Genomic DNA, 15,970 nt, shown 5'->3' with positions numbered 1-15,970 from the left:
AACATGATTGTATATCTCACATATCTACAATTGCATTATGATAAGAAGTTTTAAAGTGCACGTAGGATCAGATTGTGCTTATTCGAGTCCGTAAGATAGTACTTCTACAATTGATACGTAAGCATTGTCTATCAGTATCACTTAAGAGATATCTGTAGATGCTAATATAATTAAATGTATAGTGTCGGACAAAATAATAAGATAAGGGATTTGTATAATCAGTAGAATCTTAGTTCATTATCTTTGTCAATGAAACAATATATTATCACAACTACGTCACCAAGAGCAATAGCGCTGTATCTGTGGCCAGGTACAGGCAGCATACGCCAAGTTCAGTGGTGACCACGACGACAGAGCAACAGAGATAGCAGAAAACGATACCAGAAGACTGCCAATTGGAAATCGTCGAGCGAGCTTCACGTCGTTCTTCACGACAGAGCAACAGTGACAACAGCAACAAGGTAGATTTAATTTGATTTAATTATTTTTACTGTAACTGAAATTTTAAGATTCATAAGCTTCCATTTTGATATTATTAATTAAAAAAAAAACAATTAATGTAATGGATGATCTCATGGAAGATCCGATCCGATTCCGGATATTAGTACGAGCATTAATACTCCCAGGGCTAAACATTATCCAGATGATAGGTCTGGACCATGGATAGTCTATTTTCGGCGAAAATTAAAGCAATTGAACTTGATGCAAATTACGAAAGATTTGACATCACATTTCTCTGAATTAGTTGAAATTTCAAAAGTTAATGAAGATAAAATTCGAATTATTGGTAACGAGTTGCAACAGGCCAACGTGATAGTAACCTGAGAATTATTCGCTATTGAATATCGACTTTACATTCCATCGAAGGATGTGGAAATTTACGGTGTTGTCACTGAATTCGTGACTTCCTGTTCGGCTTTTTGTTTCGCATGTTATGAATTGCACGAACAGTAAAAAACTTATTGTATTAATAAGCCTAAATGTATCCGATGTGAAGGGCCCTATAAAGATAATAAAGACTGTCCCAGAAAGTATGGACGCACTTTGATTTTGCTGTAAATAATTCACAAGTGTTAGATATTCAAATTTTATTTGATATACTGATAATATTATATTAGAATATTATTCTCAACATTTGCTACTTAGCCATTGTAGACTAGCTGGCGCACCTTCTTGAGAACGTTCCTCATTGAATTCCGTACAGACTCCTTTGCGACAAGTTTTGACACTTTTTCACAATCTATTTCGAACTGTTGAATGGTTTCGTCTGCCGAGACATGTTTCCTAAGATGTTCCTTCGTTAATGCCCAAAATTCCTCAATTGGTCGAAGTTGTGGGCAATTTGGTGGATCCATGTCTTTTGGGACGAAAGTGACATTTTTGGTAGTATAATATTCTACCGTTGATTTCGAGTAGTGGCAAGAAGCAAGATCTAACCAGAAGACAACAGGATCCTTGTGGCTTCGAATCATGGGTAGAAGTCGTTTTTGTAAACATTCCTTGATGTATATTTCGTTGTTTATTGAAGCAGTGATTATGAATGGTTTCGAAATCTTACCGCAGCTACGAATTGCTTGCCAGACCATAGCTTTCTTACCAAATTTTTCGACTTCAATCGATGTTACGGACGGGTTCAACACTTGCCCTTCTCGCACCGTATAATATTGTGGTCCCGGCAAGGATTTGTAATCGATTTTCACGTAGGTTTCGTCGTCCATGATTATGCAGTTCAAATTTCCAGCAAGAATCGTATTGTACAACTTTCGATCCCTCGGCCTGATCGATGCTTCTTGTTTCGGACTACGTTTTGGTTTTTTCTGCTTCTTATATGTTCGAAGATTCAAACGTTCTTTAGCACGAAGAACATTTTACTTCGAAGTGCCTACTTTTTTGGCCACATTCCGAACTGAAACCTCCTTCTTTTTCTCGAACGCCTTCAGTATACGTTTATCCAACTGAGTGTTAGCAGGACCTTTTTTTCGACCCGTTTTCGGTTTATCATCAAAGGAGGGAGGATAACACCGAACTTACTGATTGCATTTCGCATGACTTTTTCACTTACTCCTTCCATTTTTGCTATCTTTCCCAATGTCAGTCCGCGTTCTGTGCACCATTTGTACACAATTTTTCGACGTTGTTCTGCTGAAAGTCCACGCATTGGTTAGAGAAGAGTGTAAATAACAGGACGCAGCCATAAAAATTTACTGATTCTGAACCATTGCGAAATAGCAGCGGTTTTTGGTTGCGTCCATCCTTTCTGGGACAGTCTTTATTTGCGATAAAGACATTGAAAAATGTGTTTATTGTGGGGAGAGTCCTCATGATCTCTCAGTATGCGCTGCATTCAAGTTACCTAAAGATAAAATTAAGCTTTCTTTAAAGGCACGGTCTAAGCGCTCATATGCAGAAATGCTTAAAACAGTTATTGATGTCCCCCCTCTCGAAATAGAAAACGGTTTTTTAAATCTAGAGTGAGAGGAATCTGACTCTGTTGAGAATAGTGAAGATACATCGTTTATCACTCCTCAAGGTTCTGTTAAGAGGAAGAAGTCCTCTCCCAAATGATCAAAAAGGCACCTAAAATTACACCTTCAAAAAAGATCCCCGTGTTAAATCTAAAACGCAAAAACTGTGCCTTCTGGTTTGTCATATTCACAAACCAACCCAGGAACTAGCACAAAAAAGGACAATAATCTAGTGGGCTTCGTCTCACAGCCACCAACAGGATTGCTGAAGTTTTCGGAAATTGTAAAATGAATTTTCGCAGTATTCAATATTTCTGAACCGTATGGTGGAGTGCTTTTAGGAATTAAGAAATGCTATTCCTTTTATAAATTAAAGATTCCATTTGTATATTTCGGTTTATGTATATTCCTCCAAGAGCACAAGTTGGACAGCGACTGCTTAATGAACTGGTTGAACGCTCCACGATTGATTTTGAGAGATTTCAATTCGCACGGAATTATGTAGGCTAATAATGATAACAGATCCTCTTTAACATATAATATTTGCGACAATTTTAACATGACAATATTAAATATGGGTAGTATGACACGGATCCCAAGACCTCCTGCACGTCCAAGTGCATTAGATTTATCTCTTTGCTTGACTTCAATTCGACTAGATTGCACCTGGAAAACATTTCCTGATTTACACGGTAGCGATCATTTATCAATCATCATCTCAATTAGCAGTAACAAATGCATTGCTAATTCAGAAAATATTCCATATGATTTGACAAAAAAATATTGACTGGATCAAATAACAAAGTAATGTTTCAAGTGTCTTAAATTCAATGGAAGAACTCCCCCTGCTAGGAGGATATGACTTCCTCGTTTGTTTGATTCTGGTGGTCGTAGAACAAGCCCAAATTTCTTGGTCCGACGACTAACAGAAGGCCTCTAAACCTTTGGTGGGACAAAGAATGCTCAGATGCTAAGAGCGCGAAACAAAATGCTTGCAAGACGTTTTTAAAACGACCAGGAGAAACTCCTAAGAATTTTTGGTCTTAGAAAGCAGATACAAGAGCACAAGGGGCCAAGAACCCAAGTAACAATTTTTGTTACGCTAGCTTGTTTGTGACTAGTTTGCAACCAGATATTTGAGTGATTAATACTAACATCTAACCACTCGCATGACTCAAAAAGCGCAGTTTCTACTAGATGTTAAGTCGGCTAAAAATAAGTTGTCGTTACGTTGTAATGCCATACTGAAATAACTTATCTTTGCATAACTTGAAAATAACTTGTTTTCAAGTTAACTAGTTGAAACTTAGTCACCATCGACATTATAAACATTGAATGAATCCAGAATACTTTTTCTATCATCAATAAAAAGCAGAAGAGTACTTTAAATCACAAACTTGATACAAGGTAAAAATTTCACAACGATTTTAAAACTGACGAGCGGAATTCAATTTTACTTAGCTGTTTTTCATGCGCCTCCAATCAAAATCTGTTTATAAAGATATAAAAAATAAACAACAAAATAACCCCATGTTCAGAGTGCTGAAAATTATCCGAAGCAGAGTGATTTCTCATCATTTTAAATTCAGATATCATGAGAATTATAATATTATAACAATCGATGCTCAATCCCTATATTATTTTCTTCGTATTTATGACAGTGCATAGAACAAAAATGACTATTCTGCCTTTCACTATTTTCGGCAAAAAGTAGTTTTGAAAAAAGTAATATCCTGGTTTTATTTATGTTTCATACACTTCTTGAGACTCCATATTGTGTTCGCCATATTTAAGCCAACAAAAGTTTTTTGTTTGCATTTTCGTTATCATAACGTTAGGAAAACCTACCGATAACTATCTGAATCAAGGAAGAAATTTTATGTTATAATCTTATAATATCTATGTTATTGCTATATCAATTCACAGTAACGATTCACATATACGCTAACGTATTTATAATGGTTTCGCAACGGAAAATAAACCTTTTTTTAACTAGTAGATTAAAGCATAGCTGTGATTAAAGATATGTTAGAATCAAGTAACGATAACTTACAAATGATAGTTAGTTCAATGTTTACGTTATAAAGAAACACTGCTGTCACCTTGTTTTAACCAGTATAACATAAAAAACATGTTCGTGCTCTTGTTGCAACACAGTTAGGTTAAGTGGTATCAAAACTAGTCACGGGTTGCTACTATTGAAGTCAAATAAACTTATTTTCAATTAGTAGCTAGAAGCCTTGTTGTGATTAAAGATATGTTTGGATTGAGTAACGATAGCTTATAAATTATATTTAATTCAATATGACACAAATATGTTATGATTGGAAACCTAAATAACTATTTCGTAACTAGTTATGTTATGATGAAGCATTGCTGTCACCATGTTTTAACCAGTATAACATAAAAACATATTCGTGCTCTTGTTGCAACATAGTTTGGACTTTGTCGTATCAGAACTAGTTGCGTATTGCTACTTGGGAAATGTAGCTATTGGATACATTTTGCCGAAGGTTTGTCTAGAGAAACCCTAATGAACACTCTTTGGAACACGGCCAGACGAATAAGGAATCGTAACGTAGGAACTGAGAGTGATGAGTACTCGAACCGGAAAGTTTGCCCAGATTCTGTTCCTACGCAGAGCATTTTTCGGGAGTCTAACTCAAATAATGGTTCTATTGATACCCCCTTTCTATGATGGAATTTCCTATAGCACTCTTGTCTTGTAACAATAACGCTCCTGGGTTGGACAGAATTAAATTATTCTTCGACGTCTCGACACTTGGGTTGAGGTTAACGGCTTGTTATCAGATACTCAGTTTGGCTTCCGTAGAAATACAGTCTGACTATACAAATTTCCTTCGTCCAAAAACAACAAATGTCATCTGTATTTTTAGACATTAAAGGAGCCTTTGATCCAGTTTTCATCGGTATTTTTTTAGACAAGTTCCACTAACATGGACTTCCAGCGGTTTTTAATAATTATTTTCACAACCTTTTATCTGAGAAGCGCATGCATTTTTCACATGGCGATTTGGTAACATCCAGAATTAGCTACATGGGTCTCCCGCAAGGCTCATGTTTCAGTCCGCGCCCCTTCAATTTTTTCGTGAATGACATTGACAGCTGTCTAGTAACCCCATGCACACTAAGACAATTGGCAGATGATGGCGTGGTTTCAGTTACTGGACCCAAAGCTGTTACTGGACCGGATCACCTATGCTCGATGGAAATCCCAAAAATATTTTCAAGTAAGTTCAGACATATAGACTCTGAGAAAATGTTTTAATTTCATAATTTAATTTATAATAGCATATCGCATGATAACAATGTTTAGATTAACTAATGAATTCCAACATACTAATATGACATTCGAAATGTATTAGGTTTAAAGTACCATGTATAGTGGATGCTAAGGCGAAGAAAAACTAATGTATATTGCCTTATGAAATAAACGTATTTATGAAACTAAAAAATTGTTTTTCAAAACCAATCGACCCTTCAAACATTCGTACTTACCTTTACCTAACAGCTATAGGCCTGGGGTGTTCTTTGCTGTATCAAGCATACGTCTCCACATAACACGGTCCATGGCTGCTCGTCGCCAGCCACTCAAGGCACGGATGCTTCTGAGATCACCCTCCACTTGATCGATCTACCTTGCTCGCTGCGCTCCTCTTCTTCTTGTACCAGTCGGATTAGATTCAAGAACCATTTTCGCTGGGTTGTCGTCCGACATCCTTATGACATGCCCAGCCCATCGTAGACGTCCGATTTTAGCTGTCCGTACGATGGGTGGTTCTCCTAGCAGCTGTTGCAATTCGTGATTCATACGCCGTCTCCACGTTCCGTCTTCCATCTGCACTCCGCCATAGATGGTCCTCAGTACCTTTCTTTCGAAAACACTGAGGGCGCGTTGGTCCTCTGCCAACATAGTCCACGTCTCGTGGCCATAGAGAACAACCGGTCTAATGAGCGTTTTGTAGATGGTCAATTTCGTGCGTTAGCGTACTTTTCTTGATCGAAGGGTTTTTCTGAGTCCAAAGTACGCACGATTCCCTGCCAAAATACGTCTATGAATTTCTCTGCTGGTGTCATTATCGGCGGTCACCAGTGAGCCCAAATACACGAGCTCGTCAACCACCTCGACATCGTCATCGTCTATCAATATTCGTGGTGGGAGACGTAGTGTTCTTTAGAGCCTCTTCCTCTCATGTATTTTGTTTTTGACGCATTTATGGCCCGTCAGATACGCCTAGCTTCAGCTTTCAGTCCGATGTAGGTTTCCATCACCTTCTCAAGGTTACGTGTCACAATATCAATATCGTCAGCGAAGCCAAAAAGTTGTACGGACTTTCGGAAGATCGTGTCACTCGTGTCGATCCTCGCTCTTCGAATCACACCTTCCAGGGCAATATTGAACAAGATACAAGAAAGTCCATCACCTTCACGTAGCCCTCTCCGAGATTCGAAGGGACTCGAGAGCGTCCCAGATACTCGGATGTAGCACATCACTCTATCCATCGTTGCTTTGACCAATTGCGTCAGTTTATCCGGGAAACCGTATTCGTGCATTATCTGCCATAGCTGCTCTCGATCGATTATGTCGTATGCCGCTTTGAAGTCAATGAATAGGTAATGCGTGGGTACGTTGTATTCACGACACTTCTGGAGTACTTGTCTTATCGCGAATATGTGATCCGTAGTGGCGCGGGCTCCAGTAAATCCCGCTTGGTACGGCCCTACGAATTCCTTAACTATTGGTGATAGACGACGGCAAAGGATTTGGGAGAGTAGCTTGTAGGCGGCGTTCAGATTACAGATCTACAGATTACAGATCTCTGTATCTTGTGCTTCGCCATTCAGATGCTCGTTATAGTACTGCTTCCACCTGTCGATCACCTCACGTTCGTTCGTGAGAAGGTTACCACTGGTATCTCTGCACATTTCGGCCTGTGGCGTGTAGCCTCTACGTGAGCAGTTCACTTTCTCATAAAACTTCCATGTGTCATTTGCGCGGTACAGCTGTTCCATCGCATCGCGATCTTGGTCTTCCTGGTGGCGCTTTTCTTCAGGAAAACCGTGTTCTGTCTGTTCCGCGCCTGTCTGTATCGTTCCTCGTTCGCTCTAGGGCGGTGTTGCAACATCCTCGCCCTTACTGACATTCGCCGTCAAACCAGTCATTCCCTCGATTCGATAACCTTGTGCCTAGAACGGTTGCAGCTGTGCTACTCACGGCGGACCTTATGTTCCTCCAGCCGTCTTCAAGAGTCGCCGCGCCAAGCTGCTCTTCCGTTGGTAGCACTAGCTCCAGTTGTTGCGCGTAATCCTCTGCAGTGCGAATGCTACGTAGCTGCTCGAGATTGAGTCCCGGCGTTCCTGTGCGACGAGTATTGTGCACCGTCGATAGTTTTGAGCGCATACAAACCGCGACAAGGTAGTGGTCAGAATCGATATTGGCACTGCGGTAGGTGCGGACATTGATGACGTCGGAGAAGAATCGCCCGTCGATGAGAACGTGGTCGATTTGATTTTCCGTATGTTGATCAGATGATCTCCAGGTGGCATTGTGGATATCTTTGCGGGGAAAGAAGGTGCTTCGAATTACCATTCCTCGGGAGGCTGCAAAGTTTACGCATCGTTGACCGTTGTCGTTTGTTACCGCGTGCAGGCTCTCCAGCCCGATCACGGGTCTGTACATTGCCTCCCGGCCTACCTGAGCATTCATGTCGCCGATGACGAGTTTTACATCCCGCCATGGGCAGCTGTCGTAGGTTTGTTCCAGCTGCGCGTAGAATGCTTCCTTCTCGTCATCGGGTCTCATGTGGGCAGTGCACGTTGATGATGCTGTAATTGAAGAAACGGCTTTTTTGATATATTTTTATACGTAATCGCACACATACATACATACATATATACAAAGACATTTCTCAGCTCGATGAACTGTGTCGAATGGTATAGTACACCAGTCAACTTTTCATGTGATTGCATACCCTTTCTATATGAGAATGGCAAAAAGAGCTTTATTTTGCCAAGATTTGTGAAAATCGGTTCAACCATTGCTGAGAAATCAAAGTAAGTTCTGGTTTTGGAGCTTTTCTTTACTACTATAAGTGCTTTTGGAACCGGAAACCGGGGACTAGTAGTCCCATAGTAGGTTTATATATCCACCAACTAACAAGATCTACCATTTAGATGAATTTACCAGTATGCTTTATACAAATTTGCACCTCGTTTCGCCGAAAGTTGAGTTTGGATAAACTTTTTGGGACTTTTGAAAGAATTTAAAGGTTTTTTTATTTGCATCTTAGCTTGTGAGCGAAATTTCGAGAAAACTGAGTGCGCATTTTCTCATAGATTTGCACATATTACCTTGTAATTCCGGAACCGGAAGTTGGATAAAGATGAAATACATTAGCAAGCGATGGGATCATAAGACTTTTCGTTTGAATCTAAGCTTGTGTGAATCGGTTCAGTCATCTCTGAGAAAAGTGAATGGCAATTTTTTCCATTTTTTGATGCATTTCACCCTGTAATTCCGGAACCGGAAATTGGATCGGGATAAAATTCAATAGCAATCTATGGGACCATAATACCTTTCATTTGAATCGGAGTTTGTTAGAACCGGTTCAGCCATCTCTGAGAAAATTGAGTGGCATTATTTGTCTCATACACACAGTTGTAAATACACACACAGACATTTTGTGATATCGACGAACTGAGTCGAATGGTGTATGACACTCGTCCCTTCGGGCCTTCGTTCAAAAGTCAATTTTCACAGTGATTGCATAGCCTTTCTGTTTGAGAAAGACAAAACAGCCATTTTACACCCTCTCATTTTGGTACTATCGCATAAGGCGAACCTATGATTATCTAAATCGGTTGAGCCATCATCGATATAGAAAAAAGTACAGTTTAATGGCTGCGCCATTCATTAGATTATATCTCCGGAAGGTATAACCTTCGAAACATTGGCCGCAGAGTCCGCTGGTCGCCTTTTGACCGTGTTCGCTGGCGACTCGTCATCCCGTTCCGATAGGGTCGTCTTCAAGAACCGTCTTCACCAGATCATCACCCGATATCCGTCCAACTTGTCCTGCTCTGATAACGTCCGATTTTCGCAGTATACATAATATGGGCACTTCCAGTAGCTAATGCAACTAGTGTTTAAATCACCTGCGCCTTCCTTCTTTTATTTGCACTCCACTATGGTTGATAAGATGGTTGCTAAGAGTAGAAAAGGGGTGAATGATATGGAAGCAAAAGAAGGAAGTAAATGTGTTGTTGATAATGGTTTAATTGATAATGGTTTAATTGATAGAATATACCACTTTATGTACCGACAGATTTTTGTACGAATTTTTATCCAATCCAATTTGATCTTTAATTATCAATCTTTATTTTTAATTTCTGCTTGGGCTAACATACACCAATCCAAGCTGAATACAGCATCCAAAGTGAAGTTTTTCGTCATCGTAGAACCTTGAAATCAACACGTGTTTGAGCGATCAAACAAGAGAGACTAACTGCTGTGACGACACATGGAGTCAACATTCTTACTGGGTTAGATATATTCCTATTTTCTTAGTCTCAGTTTTCCATATGCTTTCTATTCTCTTCAGCGGCATTTGATTTGCACTGGCATCAGCTGGGCAAGCACTTTGATTCCGAAACAACGTGAGAGCGGCCGGATGCCCATACTGTTTATGTGAGCAAGTCTCTGCAACCGGCGCAATGTTTGCTCTTGGCCACAAGCTCTCGAAAAGATCACGATCGATGCCGGTTGCGTAAAATGCACAGACACTGCGCTGCGCTCATGGGAAATCTAAATCTATGGTTTGTAGAGAGACGGGGATAGGATAAATAGGAGGGCGATTTTCACTTCGTAAGTGAAAATAAGTTCTCGCATTTTCCGCTTTTCTAGCGCAACTGGGCCACTGTACCGAAGTAATTTTCTCTCGGATATCAGTATCGAGAGATTTTCCGTAGTAACAAGAAAGAGGATCAGTTTCGGAAACAAACAATTAGATAAAGGTAGTTGTTAATACGGGAACTAAAGTTTGATTCCAAAGTTTTGTTCGGAAAACGATAGCAACCAATTTGAAATAAGTGACTAAAAACTACTCAATATAATAATGACGGAGACTAAAAAGTATTCGGCCGGGTGGAAGTTGGATGTTCGAGAAAAAGGTGATTTTCAACGAAATTTTCCTAATTATCTTGTAGTCGGAACAATGGCCTTGACAAGTTACAATAATATTCAGATTGAAAGTCAGTTGAAAACCATTTTCGGCAAATTTTTTTTGCGTAGTTCTATTTTTAAATTATAATCTTAGATCAGTTGAGTGTATAAATGTATTTTTGTTGACGCTGTTTGAGCTTGGTGTTTTTCAGGAGAGACTAATTCACTGAGAGTGATCATAGAAGAAGCCAGTTGATCGAACATTAAAATTCGTTTCGATTACTTACATATAATAATGTAAGCTCTGATAATAGTACGATATTGCTCGAAGAATGTAGATTCTTGAATCTGATTTTTAGATTGGCATACTCAGAGTCGTAGGGAACAACAAGTGCATTGCATGGATCTTGGTCAGATAAGTAAATAGTAAATAAACACGTAAACATAAATCGGTGATCAAAACAAAAAGAGAAGTCTTGGCATTGCATTCCTTTTGTGGAGTTTGACCATTCTATTTGAACAGACTTCATAACCGATTTATAGCGTACTACGATCCTACTGATACTAAAAATCGTTCCAAGTTGGGGCTCAAATATACGACAACTGGATTGTAAGATCAGCGCCTTATGCATTGAACCTTCAACCCGCTAAGCAATTATGGAATTTGATAAGACAATGTAATTTTTTTGCCTTTCTAATATGGAAAGGCTATGCAATCACTGTGAAAACCGACTTTTGAACGGAGTGTCATTCGATTCAGTTCGTTGATATCACAAAATATATGTGTGTGTATGTATGAATGGCTATGTGTATGTGACAAATAATGTCACACGATATTCTCAGAGATGACTGAACCGATTTTCGAAACTCAGATTCAAATGAAAGGTTCTATGCTATTGAGTTTTATCCCGATTCGACTTTCTGGTTCAATCTCCTGAGAATATTCTCATGAGCGATGGCGAAACGAGGTGCAAATTTGTATAAAACTTACCTAAATTTATCTAGTTGGTAGATCTTGTTAGTCAGTGGATATATTAACCTACTTTGGGACTACTAGTCCCAAGTTTTCGGTTCCGAAAGCACTGGTAGTGGTAAAGAAAAGCTCCAAAACCAGAATTCACTTTGATTTCTTAGCAACGGGTAAACCGATTTTCGCAAATCATTTGGTGATGTTTTTGAAAAGATAAGTAATATGAGAATGGAATCATTACACCAGTTGGATAAAAAAAGAATTTTGTTTTTTAATTGCAGTGCATTTTGGCGGTTTACAACGTTACTTTTCATCTCACGTAGTAGATTCCCATATGATTGATTAAATTACAATATCAGATGCAACTATACATGACCTCTGTTGAACATTTTTTAAGGCGCCAGAAAACTCATATTAAAGCGGAGCAAGCGCTTGATGATCCCCTCTTCAAAATCATATTTGTCTAAGTTTACTCGAACGGTCTGATTTTATCAAGACATCAATCAGTGGCTTAGTTGAATCGTAACGTGCAGGAGCAGATTCTCATCTTGTTATCAGATTCAACAATTATTTCCACTAGGTAGTCATCCCGTAAGTTCCGTTTTTCTTAGTTTTTATTAGGATTATATTCATTTGATTGAAACCCGGTATTAACCTGAAGGTGTTTCGCAGGGAGTTTTCGTCATACATCTGCACTTCACTATAGATGGTTTGCTGTTCATTTCTTCCGAAAACTAGTTGAAATTTTGCGGAGTCCGAAGTATACTCAATTTCCCACTAAAAGACGTCTCAGTATTTTCTTCTATCGTCTGTCGAACTACTGGAATTCATAAACCGTCGCCCGTCTATCGATATTCGTAGCGGACAGGAGGAGTGTTTCTTATTCTAATGAATTTTGCCTTTTTCGTGTTCATTTCACATCTGAGCCGCTAGATTTGATCTTGCGTTCGATATATGCTTTTGTCATCATCTCAAAGTTATGTATCCCGACAATAACTTTTTTAGCAATGCCCAGAAGGTGGGAAACTCGAATATGCGTACCATACATTACTCGCACTTCTAAAAACACTTTTCCAAGCCACATTAAGTAGTAGATGTAAGAGTAGCTTGAAATTCGAACGAACATGAGAGCGCTCCAGCACACAGCTTGACTCATCTTCGCTTTGATCAAGCGCATGCTGGTATTCAGTATTCTAGGATAATCTGCCAAGAATTGTGCCTATGCCTTCTGTCGTATGTGGCTTAAATGTCAATAAACAGGTGAGTAAAATTCGTCAACTCTAAGAAACAAAACTATCTGCCAAATGTTAATGTCAGAATCCACAAACCCGTAAAATTTTCGCTGATAGTATCGCAAACGGATAGTAATAAGGAAAAAGCAATTACTGTTATGATCGATTCTCATGACATGCGGAAACTTCGTCAGGCGCGTAGAAGAGTTATGACTAACTTTCTTGAAAGAGAAAATATTCAATTAACCGCGGCTCATCATGTGCACCGCAAGAACACTGTGCTTTTTCATTTGCCAAGCCGGTTTACCTAATCCGATGCCATTACCATGCAGGTCATTTTTCTCCTGTCAAGCATCTATTTAAAACTTCTGTGTAAGTTACATTATTCTGTCTGCATAATACATGATGCTTTTTTCTCCTGGGAAGCTGGTCTCTGGGGGCAGCTTGTTGGTTTCCGCGTTGTTTATGTAGCGTGGGCATACATACCAATACTACACGCGTTGAAACGAAGGGGTCGCTCATATACACGTATAGAAGTCAAGCGTTCCCCTATGTGTTGTATGAATAGTCTGGTGCCACAATGAAGATATCCTGAATCCGGATCGGAATATTCCCGTTCTCTTGTCCGCGGTTAAATTTAATGGTCGGGAAGAAATTTACAACCCACTCAGCCACATACCGCGCGGGCTCGTAAGCATGGCGAGGTGCTCTGGCTTCGACCGACAAACCAGTTCACACAGACAGATTACACGTGCGGTGGACAGGCCATGAACATAATCTAGGTTCCACCGGCATGACGCACCCGGAATGGCGGAGAAGGCATCCGGTAGCCTCGTATATCAAGCTGCTATAGTGTGGCGGATTATATCAAATTATGCATGAGGAAAGTTGGATCCAGTTAAATAATAGCTCCTGAGGTCGGGAAGATATTTTTGTCCTTGGCATAGTGCTTTCAGCGCATTGTGGACTACGCGCTAAATCTTGGATAATTATCGATGCTGCACGAAATGGTAACAATTGGGCTTAACTGAATGATTATGAATTGCAATGGTGCAATGTGGCGTAGGGTTGTTTATTGTGTTGTTGAGTTGCTAGTGTCTCGACCATATATTTTATTGAAATCAGATCATTACCAGATCCGGGCCAAATTTATAGTTGAAAGGAATTGCACAATGGTGGTGTAGGTTTTGGGGGCAGAAGGTTTTAGCAGTATTCACCTCTGCAGGGTAATGCACCGCACGTCCAGACCATGTTACCCTTTTCGTTATTTAATTGAAATTTTAAAATTGAATGCTTCTGCTCAAAGTACTCCAGAATTTTTATCACTACAAATCAATACAACCCGTGCTGTAGTTGCGGTTAGTCACAGTTAGTCAGTGACTAACCAGCTCATGAATCTGCAACTTCTCAGGAATCAAGAAAATTTGTTCTCGGAAATAACACATTGTAAGAAAAAATTGAAAGGGCGCCTTAGAAATGATTCAAGGGCGCAGAATCACGGCAAAAGAATTGAAAAGGGTGCCCATAAAATTAATTCCAGGGCGTAGGGTGGAAGAATTTTAAAATACATCAAATGATCCTACTAATTAAATTTGAAGCTAAAAAAACTTTGTAAGACAAATTTAAAGCGGGCACCTTAGGAATGATTCCAGGGCGCAGAATCACAGAAGAAGAAAAGAAAAAGGCGCCCATATAATTAAATCCAGGGCGCAGGAAGGAAGCATTTTTAAATACATCAGATGATCCTACTGAGGGCGAAAATTATTATTTATTTTTAAGCTAAATAAATAACATCTGGTATAGATAATTTCAAAGGGCACACTAGGAATGATTCCAGGGCACAGAATCACTATAGGAGAAATGAGAAGGGCGCTCAAAAAATTTATTCCAGGGCGCATGGTGGAAATATTTTTAGATACATTAAATAATCCTATTGAAAGCGCAAATAATTATTTATTTTCAAGCTAAACAAATAATATTTTGCAAGAAAAATTTGAAAGGGCGTCTTAGGAATGATTCCAGAGTGCAGAATCACGGTAAGAGAATTGAAAAGGGTGCTCAAAAAATTTATTCCAGGGCGCAGGGTGGAAGTATTTTAAAATACATCAAATGATCCAACTGAGAGCAAATTCAGCAGCTGCAAGATTCATATGGGTGGTCTATAATATAACTGAAACTGAAACAAACGTATCCCCAGCAAGCCGTTTTAGTTTTAATTATTCGAACATTTCTTCTGTCGAACTTAAAACTGGTATACGCTGCCGTTCTATTTTCTCTATATTTGCAACACAGATAAAACGCTGCTGGGGCTGCCAGTTTATTTTGTTATAATTTCTAGATTTAAATTTTAAAACTGACATAAATTATGCATCTAGAACTAGAACACTCCTGAACATGCCCTGAGGGCGCAAATCATTATTTATTCTTAAGCTAAAAACCTTTTAAATTTACCTAGTGGTGTAATGATGCCTTTCTCATATTACTTATGTTCTGACAAGATTTTTTTTCAAGCTTGAATAAAATCAAAAACTTTCTTTGGTAAAATCTATCATCACCTTTTTTCGATTTCTAAACAGCTATGTCAAGTTAATATAGATTTAAATGTGCAACCCTGCACGCTATACAAAATAGAACAAAGCAAACTGGTGATTTGTTTTCTTCTTATTCCGTACCAGCACGTACCGATGCGTACCGATTTGGAATAATTTTGTATAGCAGTTTGAAAGTTGTGATACTTATTGCCCTATAATTGCATAACAGGAAGTCGGATGAAATTGCACAGTGTCTTTTAAGACACTGAGAGCTTTATTTTGAATCATGATTTGTGGAAATCGATTAAACCGTTACCGAGAAATCGAGGTGAGTTCCGGTTTTGGAGCTCTTCTTCACTACCACCGGTGCGTTTGAAAGCAGAAACCGGGTACTAGTAGTCTAAAAGTAGATTTATATATCCACCAACTAAGAAGGTCTGCCAACTAGATGAATTTACCAGTAGTTTTTATTAAAATGTGCACCTCGTTTCGCCATCGCTTGTGAAAAAATACACATGAAATTGAAAAATTTTGCTAATCGCACTGTATTTCCGGAACCGGAGATCGGATCTGGATCATCTCCTCGGGGA

General features: G+C 39.2%; 1 protein-coding gene across 2 annotated transcripts in view; it reads left to right on the top strand.

Annotated features, from left to right (window-relative positions):
- The first annotated feature begins 49 nt into the window (after positions 1 to 49).
- LOC131436284 (uncharacterized) overlaps positions 50 to 15,970 on the top strand; it is a 40,935-nt gene continuing 25,014 nt past the window's right edge. The window contains exon 1 of one of the 2 annotated variants that reach the window (XM_058604924.1): positions 50 to 461. Coding sequence is in view for 1 of the 2 variants with exons in the window: in XM_058604923.1 (XP_058460906.1) it covers positions 10,601 to 10,655 (55 nt within the window). In the remaining variant the exon portion in view is untranslated. Of the gene's footprint in view, positions 462 to 10,449; positions 10,656 to 15,970 lie in introns of those variants that run through there. The other variant, XM_058604923.1, reaches the window with a different exon arrangement.

This window comes from Malaya genurostris, chromosome 3 (genome assembly GCF_030247185.1).
Source record: "Malaya genurostris strain Urasoe2022 chromosome 3, Malgen_1.1, whole genome shotgun sequence".
In the NCBI taxonomy this organism is placed as follows: domain Eukaryota; kingdom Metazoa; phylum Arthropoda; class Insecta; order Diptera; family Culicidae; genus Malaya; species Malaya genurostris.
This window is presented reverse-complemented; position numbering and strand designations above follow the sequence as displayed.